We start from the raw sequence: 15,647 nt of genomic DNA, 5'->3' as shown, positions 1-15,647 counted from the left end.
AGATTTCAACAGAACACAACATGAATACACCAATTCACATCAATGAACCGAATACACGTAATGTCTGACACTTACCAGCTATTAATAAGACTTCTTTATATTAATAAGCCTAATAAGTATTACTTAATTATTAAGAGATATAATAACTAACCTACTTAGTATTAATACCTTATGCTATCTATAAATATAAACCTAGTATAGACTAGTTTCCCTATTTAAAACTATATTTATTATAAATAGCACTTAGTTAGCTGATGAAAATTGCTAAGAGGGATAACTCACTGTATTAATAATTATAGCTCTATAGCAAAGCACCGACTGGTCTCGTAATGCCTATGAACTTGATAGAAACACTTAGACAGCCTTTTATACTGGCCATCTGACTTGTTAATCGGGCAAGCTTAGTAACCTCACACGTGACCCGTTGGTCGCGTTTTATTCGAGAGGGGCGGATACGCCTCCTTTTCTTTCAGCTCAGGATATTCGGATTCCGTACGATGCACTATTGCAACGCCCGAGCTGTTACTGTACCCACCTATAGTCAACCTGTCGCAGAGCCTGTCTAGCCTACGAACCATCATGTCCAGCCCCAAGTCACCCAAGAGCGACCAGGGTGCCTCGCGATCGTCGATGTCACCTAAATCCCCACGAGACGCGCCGCCCCCGATCGACGCAGGGCAACACCCGACGAATACGCAGATCCCATATGTACGAAGTCATCATTGCTGCTGTTTGACTCCAGCCGACTCGTTGTGTTAACCCGGGCGACCAAATAGAACGAAGACGATGCCGACGATCAGGACTCTACATACGACGACGATGGAAGGTTAGCTGGGATCCCTGGTGTCGGCATCTATGGGATCTAACGCGTTGTTACTATTACGTAGTATCGCATCGTCGACGGCCTCCCTCTCGGAAAGCATCTTCGACTACCGGAGCCTCCATGGCCGAACGTTTCAGAACTCGAAAACAACGGAATATTGGGGTCCAAATGACGAGAGACAGAACAATGGCTTGGATATAGCACACCATTTCATGGTTATGCTCAAGGACGACAAGTTATTCGACGCGCCCATTACTCGGCCATCCAGGGTCTTGGACGTAGGCACTGGTACAGGTATATGGGCCATCGACATGGCGGACGCGAATCCCTCAGCCGAAATTACCGGCACCGACATCAGCCCAATCCAGCCAGCCTGGGTGCCTCCAAACTGCAAGTTCCACATCGAAGACGCGCAGCTGGAGTGGACATATCGCCCCGAGAGCTTCGACTTTGTACATATACGCGCCCTCTACGGTAGCATCAGTGATTGGGGCGAGCTGTATCGCCAGGCGTTCCGGTCATTGGAACCGGGCGGGTGGATTGAGAATATGGAGATCAATATCCACTTGTACAGCGATATCCCCGAGGTTAGAGACGATCCCGACCATATCTTCAAGCGCTGGGCAAAGGTATTCTGGGAGGCAACAGACATGATCAACAGGACACTGCGCATAGCCATGAACGGCACCCAGCGCAAGTTCATGGTTGAGGCTGGCTTTGTCAACGTTGTAGAAAAGACGTACCAAGTGCCATGTGGTGCCTGGAGTAGCGACCCAAAGATGAAGAAGATTGGCACATACAACCTAGCATTTATGGATGAGAGCTTAGAAGGCTTCGCCTTGTTTATGCTACGCGAGATAATGAAATGGGAATACGAGGAGGTGCAGCTGTTTGTCATGGAGATGCGCAAGGCTGTCCGAGACTCCAAGATCCGGCCATACTATCTCATGTGAGTATTACTCTCGCCTTCTTTCGCCTTGCCAGTAGCGGGCGGAGTTCCGGTATCGACAACTCTGGCTGCTGAATACTGAGACGTTTGATAGAACCAATGTCTTTGGGCAGAAGCCTGAGGAACATGAATAGGGGAGTAAATCTTGGTACGCCTCATGCCTAGGGTAATAATAGGACCTTGTTCAAGATGGGCATTATAAAACATTAACTGAGATTCAAATTGAGGATGCTGCTTCCCTCTGGGATGCTACCTACCCATGGAACTCGCTTGCCATGATCCCCATCTATCACAAACACCCCTCCTACGCAAATTGGAACTGCGCGTCATCTATCCAAGCAACTGAGTCGCTATAGTGTAAACCTCACTGCTAGTTGAATATTCCCTTGATCTAACCGGTCTTGTGTGTAAAAGTTGAAGTCGTAACCGTTTGTCTAAGAGCCACTGAAACCTCGTTCATATCAACATGGAGCGTCAGCAAGGACTTTGAGAAAGGACTCGACATGTTTAGTCAAATGAATACGGTCACTGTGCGGACGAATATACAATTTAATTATACTATAAGGGGAGATAAGACCGAAGCCTACAGAGTCATGGAAACAGCTTGCACTTGCAACAGCTGGCTCCAAACACACGATACCTGTAGATCAAAGATTACTAGAACAAACATTAATGATCACAATTTCTCTCTTCAAGGCCCCAGAAATTATCGATTTCGTTCCATTATTTGTACCCACATGTCAGAAATGGCAAAGAGCCCAAGATGATTTCGAGCGTCCCAGGGTTTGATCGGATTGATAAGTGCCATATCAAAATTGCGCAGTAGCTATGACAATGTCAGCTCATTGCTCATAGGTGTCAGATACAAAAAAAAGAAACTCAGCTATACCTCGAATATAGTCTTTCCTAGTTCAAGCTGAGCCACGGGTCTGCCCAAACACTGGAATCTGCCGTGCCCAAAGACCAATTCGTTTGTGCGGATCATGGCGGCCAGCTTGTCTGGATCAGATTTCAGCCACCGCTCAGGCCTGAAGACCTTCGCGTCTTTACCGTAGACTTCCTTGCTATGGTGCATCCCGTACGCCGAGTAGCCGATGGACACACCACCTGGCAGGAATATACTCTCACCGTTGACGGTGACCGTATCGCCACCTGGGGGCGTGTCACGTGAAAAGATATTGACAGCGGGTGGCCATAGTCGCAAAGCCTCGCGTATAACGGCCTGGAGATAGGGAAGTTGCTTAGCTTGTGTGAGGGTAATGATGCCCTTGCCAGAACCTGGAGCCTTGCCCTCTAGGATAGCATCGTCGACCTCTTGCTGCAGCTTCTGATATACACGGGGATTGGTCATGATGTACAAGAGGGCTCCACGAATACCAGTCGACGTTGTGTCAGCACCCGCAACAAGCTGCTCCAGAGCTTCTGACCGTAGCTCATCTCCTGATATGCCGTGACGGATGAAGGAGGCTAGCATATCGGATCGTTTATCAGTGGGGTCAGCTGCACGCTCGTCAACGGCGCGGTAGCATGCCGCAATCATCTTCCCGAAGCCGTTATTGTCTTGTGGCGACGGCGCAATAAACTTTCCGATAATGGGGGCATGGGCAAGCCAGCTAAAGCCCAGAGCAAGAGCAATGTTGCCAATAGCTAGACCCTCCTCGCTTGATTTGAGATACTCGTCAACATCCGAGTCTTTCTGCACCATGCCGAATGGCTTCCCAAATCCGATGCCGCTGATGATATCCAATGTTAAGTACTGGACCTTTTGAGCGACGTCCATTGGGATGGCTTCAGTGTCCGATGAAAGATACTTGTTGCGGATAAGGTCTAAAAATTCTTGGACTCGCTCATCAACGGAACTTTCGAGATGTGGGTTTTCTCTCCCGGAGTACTAGACTTAAGTCAGTGTTTTGTTCTTTGGTAAGCCAGCTCTGTTAACTTACCCCTGGGGCCATCTGTTTCCTTCGCTGCTCGTGCTTTTGGTTATCTGTCTGGCTAAAGACATTGTCCCTCCGATATTCGATGCGGCACGCATTATAGTACCAGTCGGAGCGCTTATATCCGGGCTTGTTGTTGACATGGATCCAAAGGTCGGGAGAAGACGTAATCAGGATGTTCGGTGCTACTCGCGCAATGGGACCTAGTGATTATCGCATATCAGTACATATGTTTAACGGAGTATCTCAACAACAGGCACCCAGTGTCTCACCATGTTTCAGATTAGCTTGCTCATACAGCTCATGGCAACGGTCTTGCAGCATCGCCCAGCTATGAGGCCAATCACTGAAGCCAGTCCAACGAGGGCCACCAAACTGACGAAGCTTGGAGTAGACGACCAGCTTCTTGATGACGAACAGGCCTAGAAGAGCGCAAACCAGCAGCTCTCGGTGCTCAGACACGTTAGCGAAGAGTCCCATTGCGAAGGCCAAAGACGTGTGAGGAGTCCCGAAGTGGGGTGTAAACTAGCCGTGGGCCTCTTTGCGAAAGCTCAGGTTGATATCGCAGCATCCACTTGAAACAGCCGACGATGATTCGAGTCCGTGAGTCTGGATGGTGGAAGGCCGATCTGTCTACATCCCCGCGGGGATTCTGCTCTGTGCGCGCGTAGAAGCGGGGCAGGGGTCGGGGACAGGGGTTAGGGAATTGCGTCCATGGCTCTCCAGCCACCAAAATTCCAGTCATTACTAATCTAATTAGCTGCAGAGTCTGCCGTGTCCCTCTTCTTGGGCGACACTAATAAGCCGCAAGTAGCTTTACTACTGATCATTTTGTGCACCCGGCTTCAGGGTAGGTACCTCGGTTTCGTTTAGGCGGTCTTGTATTTGTTTCAGGGAGCGCTCTGGTGTTGCTCCACTAATATAGTAGTGATTAACAAAAGGCCAAGAAAGGAATAAGCGTTGATTTCGAGCTGTTTGAGACATACGTAAACATCCTAGAGTTGCTTATTTTAATGATTTAAATGTCGCTAACCTATGGATAGACGGCTTTTTATTTTGTGACGTTATGTAAGACGGGCATTGACGTTAAGCGGGTTAAAGCTTAAGACCATCAAATATAGAAAACATAAAGCCCTATTCAAGAAGAGGAATCCTTTCAGCTAACTCCTAAATACCCGAAAGGTATCACCAAGTTAGAGAATGATCATCATACCGGAGTGGGAACCAGCGGATGACAAATGGCGACCCCACAGCAGGCGTGGGGGGTTAAATTTGCAGGTGGAAAGAAAGGGAAAAATGCCAGTTGCGCGGAGGTTTAAACCCCCCCCAAGATTGTATCTCTCGGTCAACCAGTACGTATTGTTGACTAGTGTAGGAGGCACAGCGCGAACATATCCCGATATACCATTTAAGGCCGATTAATTCAAAAATTCGAGGATACAAAAGAAATTATTATGAAGTTGTTTAATTAACATAGGTCTTTGAAGGCTTCTGTTCCTTGGAGATACTGCAAAGGGTGCTTTAACTCCACCTATCCTATGAAAGGCGGGCTTAGGTTGTAAACGACCAGTTCTAGAGTCGTCTGGTCATACTTGTCAGAGATTGTATCAAAGGGCGCTGCAAGTTACTGATTCTCTTCTTGTTGCAGAAACCCTTTGGTGTAAAAGCAGCTGTATACAAGCTGTTCTTGATTAGGAGTCTTATTGGCTGAGCCACTATGAAAATAACTAGACAGGAATAAGAAGGTATCACTAGTGTCTATCTCGGCATAAAACGTAAGGCTCTTGCCAGGGTGTGTGGTCTGGTCCTAGAGATGTAAGCCGAGAATAAAACGTGTGGCCCTGTTCTCCTTTGTCGCCTTCTTTCCAGCTACAAAATACCTTAAGCCTGTGTCTTCACTAATCTCATACTTAGCTGCAGTGCGCTGTTGCACTGGGTTGTGGTAAATTATGTCATCCCTATGTAATTCTTGGTCTTGGGCGCCTGATGCGATGCTGAAGATGATGGTGTTGTTTAGCTATGGCTTGCTAATAAACATCTTCTACTTGCCGTTGACCTAACAGTTGTATGTTGAAGTAAGCATTTGCTTGGCGGCAGTGAGGGCGAGAAGGCTTTGAATGATGGCTTTGGCGAAGGCAGAAGATTTGCCGATACGGTCTATGACCCTCTTGGTCTCTTTTGGAAAGAAGTCTCTAGCCCAAGCGCCATCGCCCTGGATGTAGGTGCGGGTGTCCTTTTTCGATCTGGGCTAGATCCTCGGCGGCTATGGCACCCTTGAGGACGCAGCCACCAGTTCTCATCAGAGCTGCCACGATATCATTGACCTTGGCAGTCGCAGCATCGAATGTCTGTACAAGAGGTAAAGGCCGAGAGTGACCATCATCTCCTTTTGCCATGTTTAAAGATGAGTACTGAAGAGAAGATACGCTCTCTGTAGTCTGAGATTGGGACATGGCGCTATGTTTGCTTGTGACACCTATCCGATCGATGAATGAAATAAACAATTTTCAGATGTCTGGGGAGTTTTCGCTGGGATACGCTTTTAGCTCCTGATTGGCTCGGGCGCCTGGTGTTTTCTTGGCTTAAGCACCAAGGGAGATAAGCGCGTTAGAAGCCAGATTCGGCTCCGCAGAATGAGTGATGAACCAAGGTAGATGTTTAACAGTTGTTACACAACTGCAATTATGATCAATTAGAATTGTCGAATAATTTCTTTAATTAGAGACGCGATAATTTCGCGTCCTAGTAATTCTAGCCTACACAGAACCCTCAAACGAATCCGGACCACAACCAGGGTACAAGCCAAGCCAAGCCTCAATCGGCAATCGATCACCAACAAAAAGGCACGGAAAACAGAACAGGTCTCTTTACGGGTCATCACTGGGTAATACAGAATAGTCGAGAATGTGAATTGATATCCAAATCTGCGCTTCAATTTTTGAACACAGTAACAACTTTCTACATACATCAAGATGACTCGGTTCTAAATAGTTGTCAAGGCTATCCATACTTGCCCTGTGGCAATTTAGAAAGTCTTTGGTGAATGAAAGTTTTAAAATCTCTGCCAAGCCTGGCAACATCCGCCACTTCACCCTCTCTCACTTCGCAGGTCCTCAGAAATACCGGCATACAACCTAATCAAAGGTGATATCGAAAGGTACGCGGACAGTTCCGTCTGACGGAATAGGCTCACTGTACGTCAGGTCGGAGCATTTGGCGTTGCAGCCAACAATATGGTTGACAGGAATGGCAATGCTGAACTCGGCCTGGCCGCGAACATAGCGTCCATTGGAGTTGAGGGTTTGCTGCTGAGCCTCTGAATGTGTCTGTTAGTTCTCATCCATCTGCGGAGACACATTGAACTTACCAACGTCAGTCTTTCCAACACAAACTCGATCCATGTGGCCCCAAATTCGCTTTGTACGATCGGCAAACCAGACCTGGTGGCAGTTCTGATCCTCCCACTGGCAGGTGCTAGATCCTCAAAGTCAGCAACAAATTTTAGGACATGCAGAGTAGGTGTCTACTTACTTGGTCGTCGAATCAGTGGTGCAAATCATGGTTGTAGTACCATCCACGTCTGTGTATTGATAGTTGATACTCGATCCCAAACTGACCTTTGCCTCAGTGTTTGGAATAGCAAATTCCAAGGCTCCATCTAGGATCTTGTAATCAATACCGTTGCTGGAAGATTAAGAGTAGGAAGTGCAGCTCTGTCTAATCTGGGCGGGCTTGGAGTTGCAGGACGAGGTCGACTTGCAGTCAATCGCCGCCCCCGAGTTCTGCCAGCTAGATTACTCAACAGCAGACTCTACGAACCAGTACCCAGTCCAGTAATGATCATCGTTGTGACCTGTAGTACAGGCGTCATCTTTTCCGCTCTTGGGGAGATTCACGCCTTGATCAACACCATAGCCAGTTTGCTTGGGAATCATGAAGCTAGGGTCTTCCTTGTTGCAATCAGGAATGTCGTCGCGATAAATCTTTGCATCGATGCGCTTGACGAGGGTTTCCAGAGTCTCGTCTTGAGCCTCAAGATCACCGAGGATATTATCAAGAGCACGCTCGTCAACAGGTTCATGCTTTGCGGGCATCGCTGCCGCCAAAGACATGCAGGCAAAGGGAACAACTAGGTTGAAACGCATGATGAGTGATGGTAAGGAGATTGTTTGGCTGTCAATAACTTGTCGAAAGTCGGATGTAGAAGAGAATGCAGTGATGCAATGATGAGAGGTTTCCAATGTTGAGAGTGAAGCCCTGCTTAAATACATTTGTCCTTTGTAAGTGGCCAAATTTATCTCATGATGGACAAGTCGGTTTCTATTCTCATGTGTTCGCAGCTTACTTCCTATTCCCTACGTTACAAGGCAAGTGCACTGAAATTGCCAGGATTTCCCCAGCCTCCATTACATTCGCTTTTACAGGAATAGCTCTATTCAGAAAACCGGCAGTTAACTCCTGTAGGAGTTGAAACCAAGAATCAAGATAGGGCAAGACTAGGCTTTTAGCCTATTTAGCTGCGCAGACAGCGTAGGAGCGTTGATCTTACAACTCGCAATCTACGCCTTGTCTCAGAGTATATCAGCCCAAATTATGTTCGAGATGGGACGAATGTGGTGGTTCGTCAAATTCTCGAACGAGGAGGATGACGGCATGGATCCATGGCTCCGAGGGACCGGAACATCGGGAGCAAATCAATCAGTTGTAAAGGATTCAGCGCGCGGGGTCCAAGGAAGGATATGAATCCATCCTTCCAGTTGCCGGTAGGAGTCAGATGCTAGAAACTTTGTGGCTGAAACAGGGTTATAATTACAATAGGATTTTGTAGTGCAGAAAGGAGGCTAATAGTGCCCCATGCTAGATAGGCAGTTATTTATTTTGGCTTTATTAAAGCAAGCCCCGTTTTCAGGTAGATGAAAGTTATAATCCCCTAAATGGTTGCCTAGCTTAATGTGACCTAATAGAGTGACTAGCCTCGTGATCGCCTGAGCGACTCATCTGAAGGCTTAGCGGAGGATGGAAGGAATCGACCATGTAAGCGCAGTGGTCTGCGCACTCACCTGTCCGTTGAAGCGTGCTTGTCAATACATGGTAACTCTCTCTGTTACTTGCATCCTCCACCGGGAATAATTGCTGCCCGGACCGGTTCACTAACGCGGCAGATACCCAGGCTGGAGGAAAATCGCTCAACTGCTTTCCCAGCTCTCACATGTATCCGGCGATAACTAAGATGCTACTCAGTCATGCCAAGACCAAGGCTACTATGAACATTTCGTGCTGCTTCGAAGACTTGCTAGCAGCTATCAGGGGCACGGAGCCACTTAGTGTATTTTTACATATTGAGTATATTAATGATCAACGGCAATTCATCTCCACTAACGTCAGGATTCGATTGCGTCATAGTCATTAGATTTGGCCCTGCTGCTTCTTCGGAGACCGATGGCTAGTTAATCCTGTCGTGTTTAGCAAAGTGCATTGACGTCTAGTAGACCCCATAAATTGCTGAAGATCCCGCCATCGCGAAAGGCTCCCAGAGGGTTTGCTATGTTCTTTGGGCGGATGGTATCGATGAAAAGGAGTAGAATTGAGCTACTTATCGCTAGGTCCAGCCAGCATCATCCCCCGAGCAACCCGCAGACCGGCGTGACTGGATATCCCGTCTGTCCCTGGCCAACTCTCAGTCATCTTTGCCCACCTGGGTACGTAATGAGGAAAGCAAGCAAGCTAAACGTAGACCCGTTCGTGACATGTAAAAATGGCTCGTTCGACGTCACATCTATCGCCGGGTTTCCATGAGCCACCGTTCTAGAGCAAGATATTTGGATAATCGCCATCGGAGAAAACGTTCTTGTGCACTGACTCTTGAAGGGGGGTCTTCTATGGATAATGGAAGAGTTATCCCCACTACGGCTTAAACCACGCCCTCTGAAGGCAACCGGGCTGGCAGACCAGAGGTACCTAGAGGTTAGAGGACGCCTCTCTTCTCGAGAGGTCGCTGTCGCCTCTATGCCGTATTGTTATAAGACATCTCCTGACCTGAGCACCCACTGTTGTCGGGCGTTCAGCTCATCCCATGAATCAATTTTTGACTCAGTCCTGAAATAACAGAATCCGCCATTCTGTAAGTAATTAAACTGCCGCTTTGATTTTATTGAGCTGCTACTTCTGCTATTTCTACGAGCTAGAGGTTTAAATACATGATGTACATGTGTACTGACGTCTCCCCGGTCCTTGACAAGCCTAAACTGTCAGGAGAACAAGATCCGGCGGCTTCCGCTGCCCAAGAAAGGTTCTTTTCGGTGAAGATGGTAAGCGAAAAGTGGCACAAGAAACGACGCTGGGCGCGGGACCCAACAATGGCATCGATCCTACGACGTGTTGCACTTCATAATTGGGTACTAGACTCAGATGGCTATTTGTAACTTGAGAAATAGCTAAACGAAACCGTAAGTCGATTGATTCAAGTCAAAGCTCCATGCACTGTGTACGAGCGGTTCTCGCATGACTTCACGCCATTGTTGAGCATTTCCGCAATTTTAGAGATGCATGATCTAGGTAACAGGTCAACATAGCTTTGTTCGTGATTCTTGACGTTCTTGAGCTCGTGAAAGATATCAACGAGTTCTTCAAGACCCAATTGAAAAGATTCGTGACTGGAACAATTGTCGTAGAAGAACTCAGCGATGGCAAAGAGGGGAATAGGCATTAGTGGATGGACCTAGACCTAACCGTCAGTGTCTTGGTACGATGCACTATTTAGGCCGGGACCTAGCTTGCCTTTGAAAAATGCAGATTTTGCAAGGCTCTGGCAAACTCAAATGAGTCCTATAGCCTCCCTATATATAATCCCAAAGTCCAAACCTTGCCAATTTAATCTCCTAAAATACTAATGACTTCCTTTTATTATACTTCGTACTGCAGCATCTTCGATGAACTGTTGGTCTTTAAATACCCAAGATCCCATGTACCCTATTGCGTCACATTCACAATCCCTATCACTCTGGTAGCAGAGGTGTTGCAGTTGTGGCTGTCATATAACCAACCATTCGACCGCCGCAGTTGGTCGTATTCCTGCTTCACTGTGCGAGCCTGATCTTGAAATCACACGCATTCAATCTCAACTATAAACATCTGTATAGTCCGAGTCATGTTTCTACCCCGCTTTATCTTCTTAAGTACTCTCAGCGCCGTTTATAGCTTATTTCAGCCATTATGGCCAACGCTCCTCACCCAAAACGCATGGCGGTACCGCTCAAGGGGTACAGTACGATCGATAGCAACAGCAAGTTTGCTGAAGATTTAGGACCGTGCAATCATTGCTCAGGCTGTCGCTCAGATATTACTGACATAGTTACCTCGGGTAACTCGTAATTACACCATTCTATAAAATTCTTCAGTAGGACGACAGAAGTGCGAAGATAAAAAGGTGGGGTTGTTCTTATCGGTAAATATAAATCCAACATAAACCAGTTTGCCTGTTTAGAAATCTAACTATACCAGTTCTGGCTCACTGTCAATCCTAGATGCTAAGGGTTAGTAGGATCCATAGTTGAGGAATTAGCTCAAAACGCTGAGGCAGCGATTCCTGAGTCAACGCGCATCAGCCAAACGCGGGGTATGGGGTAGTGTAGTCGACTTACTCAGGGCCGAGTGACTCAGGATCGTCAAACGTGTTGGGACAGACAAGGCAGTCCAACATGTCTTGCATAGCACAGCTGCATAAGTGAGCGAATATCATGTGGGGTACTACTCTTGACCCTGAGTCAAAGGGTCAGATGTCAACCTTCTACATTAAAATAGGTATAGTATAGAGAGGGCTCATATCTTTTGACCTGTGCGAGTGATAACACTGACAATTACTTGCTTTTGACTACCATTATCATCTTCTCCATGATGAATCTTAGCGCTATTCAACTCGACAGCCTTCCTGTCCTCGTTGTTGTCGCCTTCTGTGGTGTCGCTACTCACCTCGCCATATTTCGGATCGGCGAATGGGATGTTGCCGTTCACCGTATAATTGCTTTCCTTGGTCTCATCTATGCATTCATTTTCACCCTCATAGCCTATCATCATGACCTGGATCACCAGAGCCTTCTCAGTGCCTGGTATACTGCTTCTGCCCTCCTGGCAACCTTCATAGCTGGGATATACGGCAGCATGGTAATCTTCAGATTCTTCTTTCATGCTTTGCGCCGGTTCCCTGGTCCTACCTTTGCTCCTATATCTTCGTTGTATGCTGTATCGATGTCTATGAAGAAGTTTCACATGTTCTCAGAAATGCAAAAGCTACACAATACCTACGGCGATTTTGTGAGACTAGGTATTTACCTCTCCGCTATATATCAATGCGGTGCTAACCCTGCTATTATTCAAGGTCCGTCTGAAATTTCCATTGCATCACCGAGTGCTGTGGCTGCAATTTACCAGAATTCGTCACCTTGTCTAAAGGGCCCTTGGTATAATGTTTTTGTGCCTTCAATATCGTTGCATGCCTCGAGAGACAAGCAGGAGCATGCACACAGAAGGAAAGTATGGGACAGGGGCCTTAGTGCAAAAGGTATGAAGTTCGTCTCTCGAATTTTCAACGTCAGACTAATCATTCCAAAAGCTATGCGCGATTACGAGCCAAGAGTAGAAAAATACACGCGTTTGTTAATCAGTCAGCTACAAAAGAGATGTGGCAAACCGGTGGACATTGCGGAATGGTGCAACTTCTACGGATTCGACGTCATGGGTGATCTTGCATTTGGGAAGAGCTTCAATATGCTTAATGACGGAGTCAGGCACTATTACATGGACCTGACACAAACATCCACCTTATGGGGCACTCAGATTGCTCGATCCTCGTGGCTCTATCTACTCATAAAGAGCATACCTATCTTAAACTACCAGATTGCAAACTTTCTGAAATGGCTAAGAACACATGTGGATCAGAGGACAAAGGTAATACCGTTCGTCCAGTAGTATCCATCCGTTCTCCTCTGACCAGATAGCAGAATGAGCCAGACCTTCCTGACTTATTCTCCTGGCTCCTTGGTGCGTACAGGGAACAGTCAGTCCACACGAAGCAAGACGAACTCAACCTCCTGGGCGATGCCCACCTTATTGTGGTTGCAGGGAGGTATGTTTTGGAGTAAAGGATGTGTCAAGGCATGATGGAGAACTGATCCATTTACATTACACAGCGACACTACTTCCACAAGCCTCACATGTGCCCTGTTTGAGCTGGCCCGTCATCCCGATGTCTACCGGAAGCTTCGAACAGAAGTTGACGATCTCCTGAAGCTAGAGGATACTCATAGCCACAGCGCTCTTGCCAAACTTAAATACCTGCAGGCTGTCATCGATGAGACAATGCGGCTTTACCCAGCTATTCCCTCAGGTCTGCAGAGAATCACACCCCCGCAAGGCCTGCAAATCAACGGAACATTTATCCCAGGAAATATGATTGTCCAAACACCGACCTATACATTGAACCGGGGTAGGTAGTGATCACCACCGCTTGGGCAAACCTATCTCGGGACACAGCTGACCATGCGTGCGTGTGGCCAGACGAAAGATGCTTTTTGCACCCCAACAACTTTATTCCCGAGCGATGGACAACGCAGCCCGAACTCGTTCGCGACGCTTCAGCTTTTGCCCCCTTCTCCATTGGTGAGTCCCTACAGAAAAGCCATTTTATCTGACAATAAATTTTCTTGTCTTGTCTGGTCTGACTTAATGCACAGGGCGTTACTCTTGTGCTGGAAAGCAACTTGGGCTTTTTGAAATTAGGCATGTTTTGTCGCATATCGTCTCCAAGTTTGACATCCGCTTTGCTCCGGACCAAACATCCGAGCTATTTCAAGACGGGCTGGCAGACGGGTTTACACTTCTCTGCCCAAAGCTTGAAATGATCTTTGAAACCCGGAAGAACAGGGAGCTGCCAAATTAGTTTGCAGGGATGAGTAACCGATAACTGAGGACAGGAATTCGCAACTCCATTTTGTATCATGGTGTTACTTCTCTCGTTGTTAAATACCTAGTCAAGAAGAAAAAGAAACATGACTTGATAATTAAAGAATTTGGATATAAAGTAAATAATAAGGCTAAAGGTCGTCCAAAAACCAGTTATAATGTCCGGAGTTAGGATCGCAACTCCATCCCTGATCGTCCTCACCATCCTTAGAAGCATCAGAAATTGTGCCACGCGTATCCTTAAGAGTGCCCTGATGTGACGGAGTTCGACTTTGAGACAAGTACCCTAATGAGTTGGGCTGAAAACGCAAAGAATGAATAGTAACGGGAAGACTATCTTGCTGGAACTTGGGCACGTCCTGAACAAGTGCAGGGAAATGGTAAAAGAAATCCGAATGCATGGCCCAAGAGCCGAGATTGGAGATTGTGTCCCTGAATAGGGACGAAAGGCTATACCTACCGAGCCCTGCGTTGATGATATACGCATCACGGAATTCGTAGGGCCATGAGATCCGCAGGTGCTCTCCAAACATGTGCCAGAATAGGTTACTACAGTATCGATGCGGGTAGTCTATAAATTGACGGCGTAGGGACGGCCTGTTGATTACTATAAGCTCTCGAAGTTACGCCCATAGAGGCTTGATTTGAGTCTTACCAGGCAAGGTAGTCAACGGCTGGATGGCCAGAGCTATCCTGTGATGACGTACTTGGGCAACCCAGTTAGGTAGTGAGTGAAGTGGAAGGAGGTTGAGACAAACGATTTCATATACCATCGCGGCAAAATGGTAGTGTTGGCTGATGTTGGGTTGGCGTAGGCGCGCATGTAGCGGTGAACCATGTGAATCACGGCAAGACGCTCTACCTGGCCACAAGCAGAAAAGCAAATCTCGTCGAGGTGCCGAATCCTCTTCCAAAGTAATGTCATTTTCCCCGACTGCGCAAGATGATCCCAGCCATAAAGCACAACGCGTATTGGGACATCATCACTGGCGTTGTGTTCTAACTCAAGCATCGAGGCCGATAGGAGTGTAGGGTCCTTTAAGGCCTGGTTGCCCGCTTGCCATATGTTTCGGCTAACCACTGATCCATCCGAGAGCCGCCTTGTTTCTGAGGAAGTGCAATCGCAATGGGATTTCTGATCTGATGCAGACGCTGACGCGGCTGGAATCGCGTTAACAACGGAGTAGCCATGCGATACACTGTACGTAGCTGGAGGCAGGAGGCGATCTTGCTCTGTCCCGAACTCTTGGTTTATACATGTCTGGTCGCCGTCTAATGCTGTGTCCTTTGGGGTCGGGAGGGTCCTAGCGAAGTCAGGCGAAAACAGACCAAGCTCATTGTCGGCCGGAAACGTCTCCACCAAGTCCGGTAGCAACGCAGGAAATTCCCTGTAAATAGTACCAGATACGCTTGGCTGTACTTGAGGCTGCTCCTCGGGTGAAGTCCTGCTCTCCCAGTTCTTCGCATCGGAGAGACGCTTAGTCAAGGACGAGGATGTGGAATCAAGAAAGCGAACCAGCGAATCCCGCTGCTCCGTTACCTGTGACAGTTGGGCCATTAATGATAAGGTCTTGCCGTTATCATCTCCGCTGCTCAGCTTCTGAACAAGATCCTCGAGATAGGCGATGCGGTTCTTGGTCCTCTCGCGTGAGATGCGCTGGGCCTTGCGGTCTGACTCCCTTTTCTTGAGCCTCAGGGACTCGTTATTGGGCGACGTAGCTTGTCGCCGGGCGGCAGGGGCGTCTGTGGGCATCGCAGAACTTGAAAGATTTTAGCTTTTACTGGTTTAAGATTGGGCACGTTGGAGATGGTGTGGGGGAGTCAGCCGCTCTTATAGCCGCGGGTCTGGGGAAAGAAGGGGCCCCATAATAATTTCTAATTAGGTAATGTTGAACAGGTGCTGGGGTCTCACGTGCAGGCAGGGATACTTTAAGATTACAGCCGAAATGGTAAAACCTCTAAGGGGTAGATTTCAACAGAA

General features: G+C 47.5%; 6 protein-coding genes across 14 annotated transcripts; 2 read left to right on the top strand and 4 right to left on the bottom strand.

Moving 5' to 3' along the window:
- Positions 1 to 473: 473 nt before the first annotated feature.
- Positions 474 to 2,326, top strand: FOIG_16687 (uncharacterized protein). Of its 7 annotated transcripts, XM_031218154.1 has the most exons (4): positions 474 to 708; positions 777 to 826; positions 888 to 1,772; positions 1,867 to 2,326. In XM_031218154.1, exons 1-4 carry the CDS (start codon positions 580 to 582, stop codon positions 1,904 to 1,906), a joined length of 1,104 nt encoding a protein of 367 aa, XP_031052133.1. In that variant the 5' UTR covers positions 474 to 579; the 3' UTR covers positions 1,907 to 2,326. The 7 variants fall into 7 exon arrangements, with proteins under 7 accessions (XP_031052133.1, XP_031052136.1, XP_031052134.1 ...); XM_031218157.1 differs by having other exon boundaries at positions 777 to 1,772; XM_031218155.1 differs by having other exon boundaries at positions 888 to 2,325.
- Positions 478 to 4,367, bottom strand: FOIG_16686 (uncharacterized protein). 2 transcript variants are annotated; one of them, XM_031218152.1, is made up of 4 exons: positions 3,982 to 4,367; positions 3,716 to 3,912; positions 2,662 to 3,663; positions 478 to 2,598 (listed from the first exon to the last, which is right to left on the bottom strand). In XM_031218152.1, exons 1-4 carry the CDS (start codon positions 4,187 to 4,189, stop codon positions 2,479 to 2,481), a joined length of 1,527 nt encoding a protein of 508 aa, XP_031052131.1. In that variant the 5' UTR covers positions 4,190 to 4,367; the 3' UTR covers positions 478 to 2,478. The 2 variants fall into 2 exon arrangements, with proteins under 2 accessions (XP_031052131.1, XP_031052132.1); XM_031218153.1 differs by having other exon boundaries at positions 2,270 to 2,598; positions 3,716 to 4,367.
- A 1,534-nt stretch (positions 4,368 to 5,901) lies between these two features.
- On the bottom strand, positions 5,902 to 6,105 carry FOIG_16685 (uncharacterized protein; the record flags this gene model as incomplete). Its single annotated transcript, XM_031218151.1, has 1 exon — positions 5,902 to 6,105. The coding sequence occupies one exon, from the start codon at positions 6,103 to 6,105 to the stop codon at positions 5,902 to 5,904; it is 204 nt and encodes a 67-aa protein (XP_031052130.1).
- Positions 6,106 to 6,843: 738 nt separating this feature from the next.
- On the bottom strand, positions 6,844 to 7,854 carry FOIG_16684 (uncharacterized protein; the record flags this gene model as incomplete). The annotated part of the gene is made up of 4 exons (XM_031218150.1): positions 6,844 to 7,025; positions 7,077 to 7,183; positions 7,241 to 7,393; positions 7,529 to 7,854. 4 exons carry the CDS (start codon positions 7,852 to 7,854, stop codon positions 6,844 to 6,846), a joined length of 768 nt encoding a protein of 255 aa, XP_031052129.1.
- A 3,748-nt stretch (positions 7,855 to 11,602) lies between these two features.
- On the top strand, positions 11,603 to 13,643 carry FOIG_16683 (uncharacterized protein; the record flags this gene model as incomplete). Its single annotated transcript, XM_031218149.1, has 6 exons — positions 11,603 to 12,266; positions 12,318 to 12,652; positions 12,706 to 12,830; positions 12,895 to 13,190; positions 13,262 to 13,363; positions 13,438 to 13,643. The coding sequence occupies 6 exons, from the start codon at positions 11,603 to 11,605 to the stop codon at positions 13,641 to 13,643; spliced, it is 1,728 nt and encodes a 575-aa protein (XP_031052128.1).
- Positions 13,644 to 13,706: 63 nt separating this feature from the next.
- On the bottom strand, positions 13,707 to 15,461 carry FOIG_16682 (uncharacterized protein). 2 transcript variants are annotated; one of them, XM_031218147.1, is made up of 3 exons: positions 14,425 to 15,461; positions 14,322 to 14,372; positions 13,707 to 14,263 (listed from the first exon to the last, which is right to left on the bottom strand). In XM_031218147.1, the coding sequence occupies exons 1-3, from the start codon at positions 15,417 to 15,419 to the stop codon at positions 13,798 to 13,800; spliced, it is 1,512 nt and encodes a 503-aa protein (XP_031052126.1). In that variant the 5' UTR covers positions 15,420 to 15,461; the 3' UTR covers positions 13,707 to 13,797. The 2 variants fall into 2 exon arrangements, with proteins under 2 accessions (XP_031052126.1, XP_031052127.1); XM_031218148.1 differs by having other exon boundaries at positions 14,322 to 15,461.
- Positions 15,462 to 15,647: the final 186 nt, after the last annotated feature.

Source organism: Fusarium odoratissimum (genome assembly GCF_000260195.1).
Source record: "Fusarium odoratissimum NRRL 54006 unplaced genomic scaffold supercont1.119, whole genome shotgun sequence".
In the NCBI taxonomy this organism is placed as follows: domain Eukaryota; kingdom Fungi; phylum Ascomycota; class Sordariomycetes; order Hypocreales; family Nectriaceae; genus Fusarium; species Fusarium odoratissimum.
The sequence above is the reverse complement of the archived record's forward strand: the minus strand, read 5'-3'. Positions and strand labels throughout refer to the sequence as shown.